General features: G+C 34.8%; 1 protein-coding gene across 2 annotated transcripts; it reads left to right on the forward strand.

The window, feature by feature from the left end:
• Positions 1–734: 734 nt before the first annotated feature.
• LOC111477833 (serine/threonine-protein phosphatase 6 regulatory subunit 2) lies at positions 735–14,931 on the forward strand. Of its 2 annotated transcripts, XM_023121759.1 has the most exons (20): positions 735–799; positions 877–1,106; positions 3,398–3,501; positions 3,898–3,984; positions 4,080–4,155; positions 4,236–4,310; positions 4,456–4,509; positions 5,549–5,608; positions 5,995–6,111; positions 6,888–6,982; positions 7,064–7,266; positions 7,578–7,675; positions 9,900–10,000; positions 10,076–10,241; positions 10,665–10,787; positions 10,860–10,942; positions 12,030–12,171; positions 12,663–12,692; positions 13,232–13,302; positions 13,984–14,931. In XM_023121759.1, the coding sequence occupies exons 2-20, from the start codon at positions 1,068–1,070 to the stop codon at positions 14,582–14,584; spliced, it is 2,325 nt and encodes a 774-aa protein (XP_022977527.1). In that variant the 5' UTR covers positions 735–799; positions 877–1,067; the 3' UTR covers positions 14,585–14,931. The 2 variants fall into 2 exon arrangements, with proteins under 2 accessions (XP_022977527.1, XP_022977528.1); XM_023121760.1 differs by having other exon boundaries at positions 753–1,106; positions 13,232–13,306; positions 13,984–14,091.
• The last annotated feature ends 717 nt before the right edge of the window (positions 14,932–15,648 follow it).

The following is a 15,648-nucleotide window of genomic DNA, read 5'->3' on the forward strand; positions in this document are numbered from 1 at the left end:
CCCATACGTTTAATCGGTCAAATAAGTAAGACATACTTTGTGACATATGATTCTAGGTTAGAATCACAAGTTGAGCATTGTTTTTATAGTTAATTTCAATTTATTAAACTAATCGCCTCAATTTCTCGTTCATAAATTGTACAAAGCAGGCTAGTCAAATAACCGACTTTCGATCTTTCCTGAGCTTATATTCACTTGACGAGGAGATTTACTATCTATTTTGGATGGCAACTCTAGTAGTGTCAGTCATATTAACTAACTACTAACAGCTCCATGTGTTAGACTTTCTCATCACACCAATTAATTAAAATATTGATTAAAATTAAGTTGGCATAACGAATCATGTTATCTTAGTCCAAATAAAACAGCATAAAAGAAAAGAAAAGAAAAGAAAAGGCATAAAAGAAATAAAACAGCGTCCAAAATTATTGGAAATTATCCACTCGTTCCTTGTCAATATCTGAGTTTGTTGGGCTTTGTGTGTATAAAGAAAGGAAGACATTTAATGCCAAAAATATCAACAAGAAATTATTATGCTTTGCTCATTGTAGGGTAAATGGAAACATCAAGATCACTATTTTTTTAAATTTTTTAATTAGCGAAGCATGGTTCATTATTTTTTTGTTATAATTTAAAATTTATTATTATTATTATTTTCATAGAAACAAAAATTTAAATACAGATAAAGGAAAAATGTGAAAGCTTAATTAGTATGAAATGTGTACGGTCGACTAAAAACCCAAGGGAAAAGAAAAGCACATTTTTTTCATCAAATCCTATCACATTCCCACGATTTCAGGTTATTATTTGTGCTTCTCCTCAATTCTCATCTTATTCTATGCTTGCCTTGCTCCTCCAACTCTCGTTTCGATCCAGCTCTGCTCCTTCGAATCCATGCACTTACAGATTCAACTTCTAGGGTTTCGTTGACGCTACTCTGGATCATTGTTTTTTTTGTGGTCTAGGTGTTTTCTTGAGCGTTCTCGCCCGGAGGGTCGTCCAGGCGGTTCGGTTTCTGGGTTTGCAGATCTGAGTTTTGCTTGGCAATCTTTCCCCCTCAATTCACCATGTTTTGGCGCATGGCAGGATTGTCCACAGCGTCTCCTGTGAGTCTCTTTTTTGTTTTATCATCCTCCTTCCTTTTTGTTTGACTGTAGCATTTGCTGTACTGTGGATTGTGTACTGCGAATTGTTTCAATTTCATTTCCTTTCGTGGTAGAAGATGTTTATCGATAATATTCTAGATTTTACGCGCGGTTCAATGAGGATCATGGGGAGGAAATTGAAGTTCGATAACGTGGATTTGATTTAATAGCTCAATCCATCAAATTTGCAATGTGTGGTCTTCAACCTCGCTGTTTGCCTTCTTCTTCAACTTCATTATCGTCCACTTGATCCGGTCTTACCCTCCCCCGTCAGCTCATATTTTTTTTTTTTCATGCTTTCGGCTCCTGGTGGGACGTAGGATTGGTGTAACTTATTATCATCCTTTTGATTTTGTTATCTTTGGAATTTATAATTGATGAAGTCATAATTACATTGTCAAGGCATAATGGATTGTTTGCGAATTTCACAGTTGGTAGGAGTGTAATTTGTCATATTCCTTTTTTTTTTTTTTTTTTTTAATAAATGACCGTGAAGAAGAAAGTATAATGCACCTGTAATCCCATTGGAAACACTTGAAAGTATCCAATAAAATCCTCCAAAGCACCATACTCCATGTGAGAGGGCGCCAAAGGAAAAGTCAATTAACCTTTTCTTCGTTTCTGTTCACATGTTTCAGCAGCTAAGAAAAAGACGGTTGTTATTTATTTATTTATTTATTTATCAAGTCGATTACTCAACCTACCAGAAAGAAGCAACCACTTGAGCACTTGAGAAGTGGAAATTCTATTGGGTTATTGTTGAATAAAATTATAAACCAAAAACATATCTATTGTTTCAAGGTAATTCCGAATCTGAACCTCAACATTGAGGCAAACACCAAATCTCTCAAGGAAGAAGGGTTGACCAAACAAAGAAAGAAGGAAAGATGAGAAAAACCCTCCAAAGGGCTAGGACATCATAAACGAAAGTTCCTTCTCCCAGAAGAGCACTGAAACGCCCCCAACGAAGAAAAAAGAGCAATGATATTTCCGTTTCTGTTTCAGACAATGAACGACCAAACCCCAAAGTGGGGACTAGCTGAGCCAAAACGTCAGCCACCAAGAGTTTTTTTATCGTAGACAAATGTTATAAATGAGGAAAAACAAAGCAGAAGGGGCTGTCCTCCAACCACCTAACATCCTAGAAAAATATACCCTCCCATCCCCAACCAACCAACAAATGATTGATACATGAAAGGAAACTCTCCTGCAATGCCTATCCAAGGAGACTTGGAAGGTGCCTTTAGTCCCATTTAAGGTTTTGCTAAAGTGGATCAAATTTACTCACAATAATGTTATGTCACAATGAATGAAAATGCCAGACCCATTTAGTTTTTAAACCCTCTTCAACAAGACCATTTGGAAATCCAAATCCTGAAAAACAAGTCAAAAGTTTTCCTATGAATTGTAGCTCATGGGAAATCAATTTCTACTTGTGCAGCTTACAAGTTGCAAAGGAGGATGCCTGAAGCTTGTTATGTGTTTCCTCGCTTGTACCATCTTGCAGACAAAAGGTTTCATTTTGTGGCTTTTTGATGGATAGGAAAGTTGCTTATGTAGCGACATTGCTTTTGTTGATAGGTGACTCTTTGGTAAGTCTGGGGAGAAAGGGTATTGGCTTTTGGTCCCCTCAATCTTCAAGAGGTTTCTATTCTATTTCATTTTTTCCATGTGCTATGTATCCCCTCTCCTCCCTCCAGAACTTCTGCATCTCTCTTTGGAATGTAAGGATTCCCAAAAAGGTCAAATTCTTTGTGTGACAGAGTTTTCATGAGAAAGTTAACCTCTTGGATCATTTTCAGAAGCATTATTTCTTTATGTTGGGTTCGCAATGGTGCTCTTTGTGTCATCAAGCATTGAGAGATTTGGATTATATTTTGGGTAACTGAAGTTCATTTTGGCGGTTTGGGATTGTTGATGGGACTTCTTTGGGATTCATTGGGTTGGTAACAAACAATGCTCCTAGACTGCGGAAATGAAGAATTGTGCTCTTTGCTGTGTTGTGAGGGCTTTGGCTTGGGGAGAATAGTAGGATTTTTAGAGGATTGGAGAGATCCAATGGTGAGGTTTAAAATATTGTTCATTTGAATACCTTGTGTGAGGTTTCAGAGAATTTAGAATCCAGTAATACAAGGACACTTTTATATTACATTCTCCAAGTTCAATGAATAGAAAGATGACAGTGGTCCAGCTTTACTTGAGTTTTAATGAAAATGTGTGTTTCTCACTCATTTCATTTTCTTTTGTTGCAGGTGGAGACAATTTTGGATAAGGAAAATTTTACATTAGAGGAGCTTCTAGATGAGGATGAAATAATTCAGGAATGCAAAGCACTTAATAGTCGACTTATTAACTTGTAACGTTCCTTCTGATTTTTATTTATCATCTTTCTTTTTCTCCTATTTTCTGGTCTATACTTGGCATATCTTTTCTTTTGGTTGATAGGCTGCTAACACATGCAGAGAAATTAATTTATGGGATCATGTAACTCTGATTATATTTGACTTCGATAGTACTTGCTGTACTAGTCACCAGTAGCATTGTAATTCCATCCATTCTACTAGTTTTTATTTGCTGATATATTGTTAGTCAGTCTTCTAAATTTGTACTCACAGCAGCATATAATAAATATTAACCTTAATGGGTTGGCAGATAAAAAAAAACTGGAATGGATAAATATGAGAACTTTACTAAGAAGGTTTATCATATTACGTAAATTTATGAGTGTTGTGCCTGCCTTCTTGCCTTACAGCTTGAGAGAAAGAACACAGATTGAACAGCTCATCAGATATATTGTCGAAGAAGCTCCTGAAGAGGCTGAGAAGAAACGAAGTTTTAAGTAATTTTTGGTTGCATATTCCAGATGTCATTCCTTGTGCCTTCTCTCTCTCTCTCTAATTTTAAATTTGGTTATTCTTATATATTCTTGCCCAGGTTTCCTTTTATCGCTTGTGAGATTTTTACTTGTGAAGTTGATATAATTCTCAAAGCATTGGTGGAGGATGAAGAGGTGGAGAACTTGCTTTCTTTACCCTATTACATTATAAATGATAGATCAATAACAGATTTCCTTGATGTGGTTGTTTGCAGTTGATGAACTTGTTGTTTTCCTTCCTAGAACCCAAGCCTTCTCATAGCACACTATTGGCTGGCTACTTCAGCAAGGTATCACTTTCATAATATTTTAGTTCTAAATTATCTTCTGCATATGTGGTTTTCCTTCCCCTTGTTTCAACTTTCAACAACTTTCTATGTCTTACACGGGAAAGATTTTTGGAACATCTGTTATGTGAACTTACTTCCTTGCCAGGTTGTCATATGCTTGTTGTTGCGGAAGACAATTTCTTTTATGCAATATGTTCAAGTAAGTTTGTATTTTCCTTGTCTGTTTTTAAAGAATTTGGATGTTTAAGACATTCTCAATTTCACTTGACCTTTTACATTTTATGCATAACTGAAGTATGGTGTGAGACAACATGGTTTGCCAGGTTGTATTTGACCTGTTTGATATCACATAGTCTATAGATAATAGAAGGAAGAAGGGTTTGAGCAGACAATGCTCCTGTTCATAAGTTAAGCCTAGATATATATATATATATATATATATATATATATATATATATATATATATATATATATTTAACAAGAAAGAAGAAGGGTTTGAGTAGACAATGCTCCTGTTTATGACTTAAGCCTAGAGATATATATATATATTTTTAACAAGAAACAACTTCTCGTTGATATAATGAAAAGGATTAAAAGTTCAAGGGATACAAACTTCTAAAAGGAGTGAAAAAGAAGAATTAAAAATAACAAATTCAACCATTAGCAAGAACTTTCATAGACTTAACAAAACACACTTCCATAAAAAATGACTATATTATTGAACTTTGCTTACACTTTGAAAATCTTGAAAAAAAAACTGGGGAGGGTCTTCAAAATTTGCTGCCATAGCTTTTACTTTGTACTTCTCAGAAATGGCGAAGTAAGCACCGTTGACATCTTCTTTAGATTGGAGAAGAATCTCTATTTTTTTTAAAAGATATTCTACTCTATAAAGACCCATTTTACGGCGAATCAATTCCATCTCCCCCATCAAGTTGGTAATCCAAGCTAAAGGGAGGGTTGAAGTTTTAGATTAGGGGAGAAGAAGGTCATGAGCTAAGTCTCCATTGAATGAGAAGTTAAAGTTGTTTCTTGTTAAAAAAAACACTTTTCATGTGTGTGTTTGCCCCTCTCTTTTAAGGCATGTGAAAAGCTTCTATTTCTTACCTTTTTAGTTCTTTTCCATTTAAGTAATGTATCTTTCTATTTTAGTACTTATTGAATCATTTCTCTTCTGAAAAAGATTTACATATACTACCGTTTAATGCTGATGATCTATTTCTTACACGGATTTCCAGGCACATCAAGCAATTGTAAAGAAGCTAGTTGACCTGATAGGAATTACTTCCATCATGGAGGTTGGTTGTTGGCCACTTTTCTTTATTGCATCTGCTATTTTAACTCTTTCACTACAATAGTGGTTTATGTTAGATGCAAGACGGTATCTGAATTAGTGTTTTTGTACTCTAGTGGTTACTTCTACTCTTTAATATATATATATATTTTTTTTTATTAATTTTATATTCTTATTATTACTTTTAAATTACATGGTCGGACAACATCTTTGGGGCATTAGTTTCTATGTGCCTTTCATTACCTCCTTAATTCTTATGTTATACATAGTTATCAAGTATTATAATTTCAGACTATGGCCATCACCCCTCCTTAATATGATAACCGTTGGGTTTTGCATCTTTACTGACTGTACATTGTGAAGCTCATAGGAACGATTCTTTCTGGACAGGTCTTGATAAGGCTTCTTGGTGCTGATGAACATCTGTACTCAAGCTACACAGAATCAATGAAGTGGATTGAAGAGACTGATGTGCTGGAGATGATAGTGGAAAAGTTCAGTTCTTCAGTAAGTAGCTTCTTGAGGAAGTTATCCCTCCCACAAGAATGTTTACATGCCTTTTCATTTAGTAGTGGAGACTCTTTTTTCTTAGCAAATTCACGTAACTTTTCAGCTTTCGCTGCAATCCCCTTTCCTTCCACCAAAGCTGGCCAGTTTTTACTGGGTCCTTATTAAAGCTTTTAGGAAAGAATAGCATCCCCAAGATTCTCACATTTTTCCTTTGGACCCCTGCTTTTGGTGGTATCTATACTCCTGATAAGAGTCCAATGGTGAACTTCTCATTCTCAAATAATGATTAAAAGTGTATATTAGTAGAATCGTTCTTTTCTTTTCATTTAGCATCCAAATAAAGAATTTAAACCATATACATTTCAAATGTTTCTCGTTTCATACAAGAATAAAAGTCTATGATAATTTCTAGTGTTTCAAATCAAATCGTTTGAAATAGTTTATAATAATCTCGATTCTAAATGGGAGGTTAGAAATTATGTTTCTCATGCAGAATGAACTTCTCCTTGCAAATCACGTAAAATACTTCATTTCTTTTGCTCCTTTGTCAAATATGTGCAGCTTATTCAAAATAAAACAAGGTTTTTTCCTTTTCCTTTGCACGTGACAAATTTGAAACAGAAGGAAGCTCCTTTTTGTTTGTTCGTTTTTTTTTCCCCCTTTTTTGATATTTGCTTGATGATTTTTTTTTTTCAACGATATGATTTTATAGACTTAGTTGAAGAACCTGTGGATTAGTCATAAGAGAATCTTTAATGTGATCATTCTTCCAGGATTCTTCAGAAGTTCATTCTAATGCAGCAGAAACACTTTGTGCTGTTACTCGATTTGCTCCTCCTGGTCTTTTGGCTAAAATTTCCAGTCCAAGGTAGTGTTTTCCATTCTCATTTTTTAATATACCTGCATTTTGTCATTGGTCGTCTAATAATGGTTCTCTTTTTCAAATCAGTTTTGTAGGAAGATTGTTTCGCCATGCCTTGGAAGATTCACGACCAACATCTGTTTTAATAAATTCGTTATCAGTGTGCATATCCTTGTTAGATCCTAGGAGGCTAACTGTTGGAACAGCGTATTCATACAACCGCCAAATAAGTCATGGATCTACAGTTTCAGCAACTATGGAGACTGTAGAAGGCATGTTGGAGAGTTTAGGTATTGTATTGGCCATTGGGTCTTGTTAAGTAGATGATATTTTACTTCTTAAGTCTCATTAATCAAAGGTATTAATAGCCATCATATGAATCATCCAATTTGATGACTTGTACTTTACTTGCTGGCTCTTCATAGTCGAATAAATTTCCTACTTTATGATATTTGGACCTTTTGTTTTTTCCGATAAACTAGATTTCATTCAGAGTACTGAAATGTACAAAAAGTTGAAGACAGAATATGTAATCTCGATTGCTTGTGCTATTTAACTTTTACGGGAGATGTTGAATACTGTGCTGGTCTCAATTGTTCAGGTAGGTTGCTCAAGCTTTTGGATGTTTCTTCATCAGAGAAAGTTTTGGTTACTACATATGGAAAGTTGCAGCCACCTCTTGGGAAACATCGCCTGAAGGTATCTTTCATTTTGTTTTAAGCAATGTTTTAAAAAGCTATTGAAGCTTACATCCTGAGGCTCACATCAAGATAAGGCTCTAAATTTTAGCCTCGAGACTTACGCCTCCAATGAATCATTGGAGGCTTAAGAGCTTTGTGAGAACACATTGAGGCTTAAAATTTCTACGCTCGACTAATGATTATAAAAGTAATAGTTATTTGCCACCTTAAAAAATATAAAGGTTTGAGTTGTGACAATTTAAACTATTACTACTTTTACTATTGTGGTTTTAAAAATATTGAAGACACAAATTTATAGTATAAAGCAATTCTATTAATGATTATAATAGTGATATTAAAGATTCCATTTTGGATTTTTTGTTTTGAGTGAAAATTGCGGGGTGAATTTTTTTATGCTTGTATTTGTGTATGACTTATGTTTACCGATACATGATCATACCAATTTAGGATTTGTAAAATATTTTAATTAAATGTGAGGCTTACCCTTCATACTGCCTTGAAGCTTATGACTTGTCTCTTCAAGAGGAAAATCCTCACGATCGCCTTTAGCCTTTAAAACATTGGGTTTTAGTGCAATTTGACCAAGGACCCAAACTGGGTTTGGACCTCCTCAATTGTTCTTGATGATCTGGCCCAGCCTATCTTTTTTTAAAGAGTTGACTCGACTCCTGCCTAGACCCCCTTTTATTCCTTTGACCGGGCCCATACTTGATTTGCGTGCCTCTATTTCAATCCAACCCACATACACTTTCCCGATTTCTTTCCAGATTTTTTTCCTTCATCTAAGAAATTCCCATTGGAAGAATTTCAATGGCCCTTCCACTATGATTAGCTGTTGGTGGTCGATTGATTGTTTTGTCATCCGCCAGTGGTCTTTATTTTTTTTAAAAGTCAAGGACATGTTTTTTTGGAGGCATAGAACTGATGTAGTAGGATTAGTGATTAATCTTGCATAATTCCATGGTTAATCCTTTTTAGTTTCCTATTTGGATTTTAGTTCTTAGTTTGCTTTTAATTCTCTATTAAACAGAGAATCCAACTCATGTATTCATTAACTTCCATTCGAATAAAGATACTTGATTTGATTCTCGGAGAAAGTGCTTCTTAGTCACTCTTAGGCTTCACCAGTATTAGATTCAAAGAGAAATTGAAACAAATTCACACTAGAAAAAATAGGCCTATTTAGTAAGTTTACCTTCATCACAATTGTTCTTGACATAGAGCACTTCTCCTCATTAACATTAAGTCCCGTCTAAATTCTAAGGCCTGTAATATGTGTGAAATGTCTCTTGAAAGACTCCTCTGCCTAGAGAAGGAAGATATTGTTGTTGGAGAACTTAAATGAGAAATATGAACACTTTTTCCTAATTTTAAAGCCCTCAATCAACACTTTTTTCCATCCCTCTCATCAATAAGCATTGTAGGATGCATGCCACAATGATGAAAAGTATGGTTGAAAGCATCCCACACTGTTTTATTCTTCTCATGACATAATTCTTTTACCTTGGTCTGTCTTTAATCAAAATGGGGCATTCCTAATCCACGTTCCCCTCTTGCATGTAAAACATCTTTTTTTTTCTCCTACAAAATCTTGATTGAAAACTCCCAACTCAGATAAGTGTTTTTGTATCCTTTGAGGAATAATCTCTCTTTTCATCTTTTCAATGAAATTTTTTATCTCTTGTTCAAAAATAGAACAAAAAGAAAAGAAAAAGAAAGAAGTGCAATTGTTTTCAAAGTCGATCTTAATTCTTACTAAAGATGTCTGCTCCCTTCTTGGACCAGTATTCTTCTAAAGCCTCATTTGGAAGAAGTGGTGCTTGGAAGAACTGGTTTAATCCTTTCAGGCAAGGTCGTAGTTGTGATCATATGATGTTGTTATGGATGTACACTTTAATCATGAGGCTAAGTGCTCTGTTAATTGCTAAATACTTTTGAAGTTTTTTTTTTTCGAAAACATTATGCTGAAAAAATTATGAGTCTTTCAACAGGGTATTAGAAATATTGAAGAGATTTGGGATACTTCGGTTTTTATTTTGTCTGCTTGGAGTTCTTTTTCCACGTTTTGCAAGTATTCTCTTTTTACCATTTGGCCAATTCATTGGTCAGGGTTTTTGTAACCTGTGATTCTCTGGGTCCCTTGTATATTTTACTATTCATTAAATGTATTGTTTCTTATTTAGAAAAGTTTCCTTGATTGTTCCTCGAGATTGTTTTTTCAGATTGTAGAGTTCATATCTGTCTTACTCACGGTGGGTAGCAAAGCTGCAGAGGAGTTGATTCACCTTGGAGCAATCAAACTTATTTTGGATTTGTTCTTTGAGTAAGTTTCTGTATTTCTACTATAACTTGAATGTTTATGAGGTCCACCTTGACATTTGCTTCTCTATGACAATAGGTACCCATTCAATAACTTTCTGCATCATCATGTAGAGAATATTGTAGTGTCATGTTTAGAAAGCAAGAATTCTTCACTTGTAGAGCATCTTCTTCATGATTGTAATCTTGTGGGGAAGATACTGAACGCAGAAAAGCATTTCACTTTGCCAGCTGATGTAAATAAGGTAAATGCTCAATTTCTAGTAAGGTTTGATCTTTCAGAAGTTATGTACAATCTATACAAAAAATTATGATACCTAGAAAAGCTAAAGGATTGAGAAAAAGCTTGGGACCACCATTGTTTTTAATGTTTTCATATGGAGTTCCTTCTCGAAGGCTTTTCATAGTTTGTAATACTTTCATTTTCTAAGTTCGTCCATATTGGACAATATTGTCCACTTTTCATAGTTTGTATCCTTCTATGATTACTGCCTGTTAGAATGAGTTTCTATAAATTCATGGGAAGATTTTTTTCACTCCATCATCCCTAGTGGAATTCTTTGTTTCCTATAAACAGAGTTATGATACATTGTCTTACTAAGACACTATTCTTTATTCGTTGCTCTTGAATGTCTGTCTGTTTCTCATTTTTCCAACATGTTCTTCAGCCAACAGTTCCTGCAGAAGGTAGATCACCACCTAGGATAGGAAATATTGGTCACTTAACACACATATCCAACAAACTTGTTCAACTAGCAAACAGCAGTAGTGAGATTCAATCTCATTTGCAGGTCAGTTCTATTTTTTGAAATCTTAGTGACATCATTACAATCCTTAAATTTTCCCATGTTTCTCTTCAACAGGAGAACACTGAATGGAATGACTGGCAAACAAATGTCCTTTTGAAGCGTAATGCATTGGAAAATGTCTACCAGTGGGCGTGTGGGTATGTATTTCCTTTGCTATTTTTCACTTCTTTTTATTACAAGTACCAGCAGTCAGCATAACATCTAGATCACAACTGTCTCCATCTTAAGGCTACCCAACCGAAAAAATCCGCAAAGACATTGGGGAAGAACATTTTTAGTTTTCCATGATGTTGTGCTACATTAAGTATTATGGTCCTTGAATGACTGAAATGATTATGATATACAAACTATTACTATGTTCTCGTCTGATATTAATGAAATATGTTTGAATAGACTCATTGATCTGTTGGAATTAATGGAATCTTTGTGGTGTGAAATGACTGAATCAACTATAATATATCATCAAGCATTATCTAAACTGATTTTTTTATTGGTATTTGCCTGACAAAGATGGATCAGGGACATTAATACATCCAGGTACTCGGGAAGACCATGCTTTTGTTTAGGAACTTGATGTTGACAATTACTTTGTCTGATTTTTTAAGAAGCTTACCTTTATTGGTTATGATAGTCAGCCCTTGAAGAATGAAAAGTTTCTAAAAAGGGCCAGTAGATTGTGTTTTCATCATGTTTTGTATAGTATTAGCTTTCCAATTTCCAGAGGGGTTTCTATTGCCTAAGCTTTTTCAAGTTCTTTGGGTTGGTCTAAGCTTGATCTCAATATTTTGATTTGGAAAGCATTTATTAATTTATTTGGTTTTTTTACTTTGTTTTATCTTTTTTCCCCCCTCCTTAGGAGTCTGTATCTGTGAGCATTCTTTTTCATTTATTCAATGAAAACTTTACGGTTAAAAGGAAAAAATAAATACAAGAAACCTTCATTAAAACCTTAATTTGTTATTGTTTTAAATTATTTTTAAAATATTTTTGTTTTAATCAATCAACACAAGAAGTGGCACTATGACATGGTTCAACGTTATTGTTATGTATTTTCACTCAAATCTTATGTTGGATGGGTTTTTGTCTCACCATTCAGTTGATATCTGTGCACTTTAATTCTTCTCTTGCTCGAGCTACTGTCATTATGACGTTGGGTTATATTTGTTGTGCATTTAACATTTAACTTTCTATATCTTCTGAAAATGAAATGATTATTTTCTATAGGCGCCCAACAGCACTGCAGGATCGAACTAGGGATAGTGATGATGACGATTACCAAGACAGAGACTATGATGTTGCAGCTCTAGCTAATAATTTGAGTCAGGCTTTTCGATATGGCATTTACAGCAATGATGATATGGACGAGGTACTGAAGTATTTTGTATTACCCTTCTCTGCACCTTTAATATGATAGTTCCTTGAGCAAGGACTGATATGGAGAGGATCTTGAAGTGTATTCTAACTTCTAACTTGCAAGAATAAGTAGGTTATGAGCTTCCTCACATGTATTGTTCTTTGTCTGCCACTTTCATTTCCTCTGGAGCAAAACTGATAAGTAAAAATGAAAGGAACACTGACAAATATAATAAAATATCATAAGAGAAGTTTGAGGTTGATGGGCAAATGCTCTTTTTCAGATACTCCACATTTTTCCTGTTGAAGTATATGAGAGAAATATTAATTGGTGATTCCTTGGGTGAAGTTAGTTGCTTGTTTACATGAGGAGGTTCTGTATCCTCTAATGAAAAAAAAAAGGATTTTTGCTTGTACTTGAACCATACAAATCTCTAGATTAAATGGGCTTTAATATATTCTTGATTACATCTCTTGTTCACCAATTATTTTTTTACTTTTCAGGCTCATGGCTCACTTGAACGTGATGATGAGGTATGATGACAGTAATTCACCTTTACATTTTGAATGGGAAGGCTAAATCTTGTGAATGAACTTGCATGAGTGCATTTTGAGCCGTGTTTATCCTTTAAAAAAAAAAATACTGTGTTTATTTTTCTTTACTTCCAATCAGAATTGCTTGTTATATACTGCGTTGTTTCATTGTTTGTGAAAGATGATGATAGTGAATGACTATTAGGTTCTTGTCATGTCACGATAAGCTGGTGGAAGGCTTTGATAGAATAAGCCGTATGTATTGGTTGCTAGGCATGGTTTTGGTGTCACACTATGACTATCTTGGGTTTCAGTTTCTGCAAGACAATTGCCTATTATATATGTTTGCAAAGATTAGTGGATATGATATTTGAATGTCCTCATGGACTTTGAGGTGGTTTATACTTCACCATGCAAGGGATTAGATATTTCCAAATATTTCCTTTGGATTGGCTAATGTTAATATTTTGCTTTTGGGATGGTCTTTAGGAAATTGTCTTTTGAATGTAGAAGTGTTTCCTGATGTAGAGCTTTTGCAGGATGTTTATTTCGATGATGAATCTGCAGAAGTTGTTATATCCTCTCTGCGTCTAGGCGATGACCAGGAAAGGTAGGTAAATCCAATCCCATTAATGATTTTTATTTTCTAACAAATGGTTACCGAGAATCTAGAACTATTGTGTTACATTTGGGAAAATGAAGTGATTTCCATAGTAAGATGTGTAATGTGATGGTAACCAATTCTTCTACGGATGCATTTATTAAAAATGAGCAAGTGGTTGATATTTGTTCTAGGGAAAAATAAACATTAAAAAATTAAAGAAGAGTGAGAGGTAGACGGTCGGGTTTAAGTGATGGAGAAAAGGAAAGGGTTGGAGAACGAAGGCGGACATTAATGGTGGAAATGGAAAAAAAAACTCTGTACGTGAAAACACTTGGGGATTGATATTTGGTGGTGGTTGAGGTCAGCGCAAGAATCTTTCTTGATTAGGATTTTATCCTCGTTTTAATATTTTCTCCTTCAAAATAATGTCTGTACTCATTTTACTTATTTATTTTGTATTACATGGTCTTTCTTTTATTTCTCTTGCAATTATATTCTAGGCATTTGGTATATTATTAAATGAGGTTGGTCAATCTAATCAAGTTAAGTAGAGTTTTTTTTTTTCTTTCTTTTTTCTGTAGTGGCATCTGTCTATGCCCTGAATATCACCCCCCCCCCCCCCCCCCCCCCCTACCACCACCACCTCTCATCAGTCAATTAATTAAGATGCTTTTCTATTGTATTCAGTGGCTCTCTCTTTACGAATTCAAATTGGCTTGCTTTTGAGAATGATTTAATTGAAAATGATCGTACAACTGGCTTGCTTGCTTCTCCTATCCCGGGTATTAAAGAGACTGTAGAAGTCGTCAAGGATGGTGGTGATGATTTTGTTGGTGAAGATGGTGATTTGAATGACAATGCAGCACCCTCTCCAGATTCACAAGGGACATCAGATAACTCACGCAATGTAACAAGCAGTTCGAAAGAAATTGTAGCCAACGAGACTGACAAGCCGCCTGAATGGGTCGAATGGAGGGAGACCTCAAATGATGAAGGTTCATCTTTAACACTTCCTAATGGGGAAACTGCAGTAGTTTCAGAGGTTACTGAACCAGATGCCACAGAACCCTCTCTATCCGCTGATGCATCGACTGGTGAAGAAGCTGTAGTTGGACAAGGACCAGCACCAACCAGTGATCATGATAAACTGGATTCTTCTGATATGTCGAAATCCGGGGAAAGCATCAATATAAAATCAAAATCTACCACTAGTGAGGAAACAGTCAATGATGCAGAAGCCAGTGATATAGCAATGGGCGACAAGATCCCAAAGGAAGCTGGGAACTAGTTCAAAAGAAACGCTGACTGTTATGTTCAACATTGATCCTGTGGGTAGATGAACCCTTAGGCATGTTTTGCTGTGTAGGGTACTGTATTCTTAGATCCTTGTGTACATCAATCAATGGGGCAAGGTGAAGGTATAATAGGTTGATTATTCTTTCTCACCCTCGGTAGAAAAGTTGAGGTCGTCTTATGTTTGGCAGAAGGTTCTGATGTCAGATATTTTTTTGCGAGTAATTGAATAGTACTTTAGTTGTTAATGGGCGCCGACAAGGTTTATCTTAATTCTCCTGTCTGCAAAACTTTACCTCTGCTTATGGAACACTATTGTGCAGAATATTGATGATTGTGGGATTAAATTCGAGTACGCGCTGAACAAATCGGAAAAGTATCGCACAAGAGCCCAGCATGTGTGGTTGAATCTGGGTATTCCTCATCTTTTGTTTATGCATACTTTTAGTGTGATGACAGCATATCATCAAATACACGTGTACGGCTATTATCTTCCCACATAGGTTACTTCCTTTTTTGTTTTTTTTCTTCTTTTAATAGTGTTTAACTAGTGGGGTGACGACCCTTCTCACCTTATAGTCGAAGACATATATATCTGAGTTTGTTGAGTTATGGATAAGACATTTCTTTTTAAAATTTCTAGTTCAGTTCTATTTGGCTTTAAAGATGATGTTGACAGATATTTGTTAATTATTTATTAAATGTAAATTAAATAAGCCACTTGGATGAAAATTAATCTTTTGAGTCCTACAGATGACAGGTATGTTGACATTTTTACGGGTAACACCGAAGTTTACATTTTCATGACATAGTAAAAAAAAAAAAAAAAAAAAAATGCTGAAACATGAGAAAAGATCAACATATTATCGCTAATATAAATGTAATATAAACAATAAAATTTACTTAAAAAAATCTCTAATTGATTTTTTGTTTTATATTTTTGTATTAAAAGTAGTATATTCAGAAGAGATGCATTTTTGAAGGTGCTTCAAAAACCTAGATAGGAAGAAACAACATAGAGATCTGTGTTTCCCCTTATAAAATGGTAGGGGGAAGCAA

Source organism: Cucurbita maxima, unplaced genomic scaffold (assembly GCF_002738345.1).
Source record: "Cucurbita maxima cultivar Rimu unplaced genomic scaffold, Cmax_1.0 Cma_Scf00004, whole genome shotgun sequence".
NCBI classification, from domain to species: domain Eukaryota; kingdom Viridiplantae; phylum Streptophyta; class Magnoliopsida; order Cucurbitales; family Cucurbitaceae; genus Cucurbita; species Cucurbita maxima.

Excerpts from the sequence above, each read along its gene's own strand:
- LOC111477833 (XM_023121759.1), top strand. The coding sequence starts at position 1,068 with ATGTTTTGGCGCATGGCAGGATTGTCCACAGCGTCTCCT. Across the intron at positions 4,311-4,455 it reads TGGCTGGCTACTTCAGCAAG|GTTGTCATATGCTTGTTGTT; the intron begins GTATCACTTTCA and ends CTTCCTTGCCAG. Across the intron at positions 6,112-6,887 it reads TGGAAAAGTTCAGTTCTTCA|GATTCTTCAGAAGTTCATTC; the intron begins GTAAGTAGCTTC and ends TCATTCTTCCAG.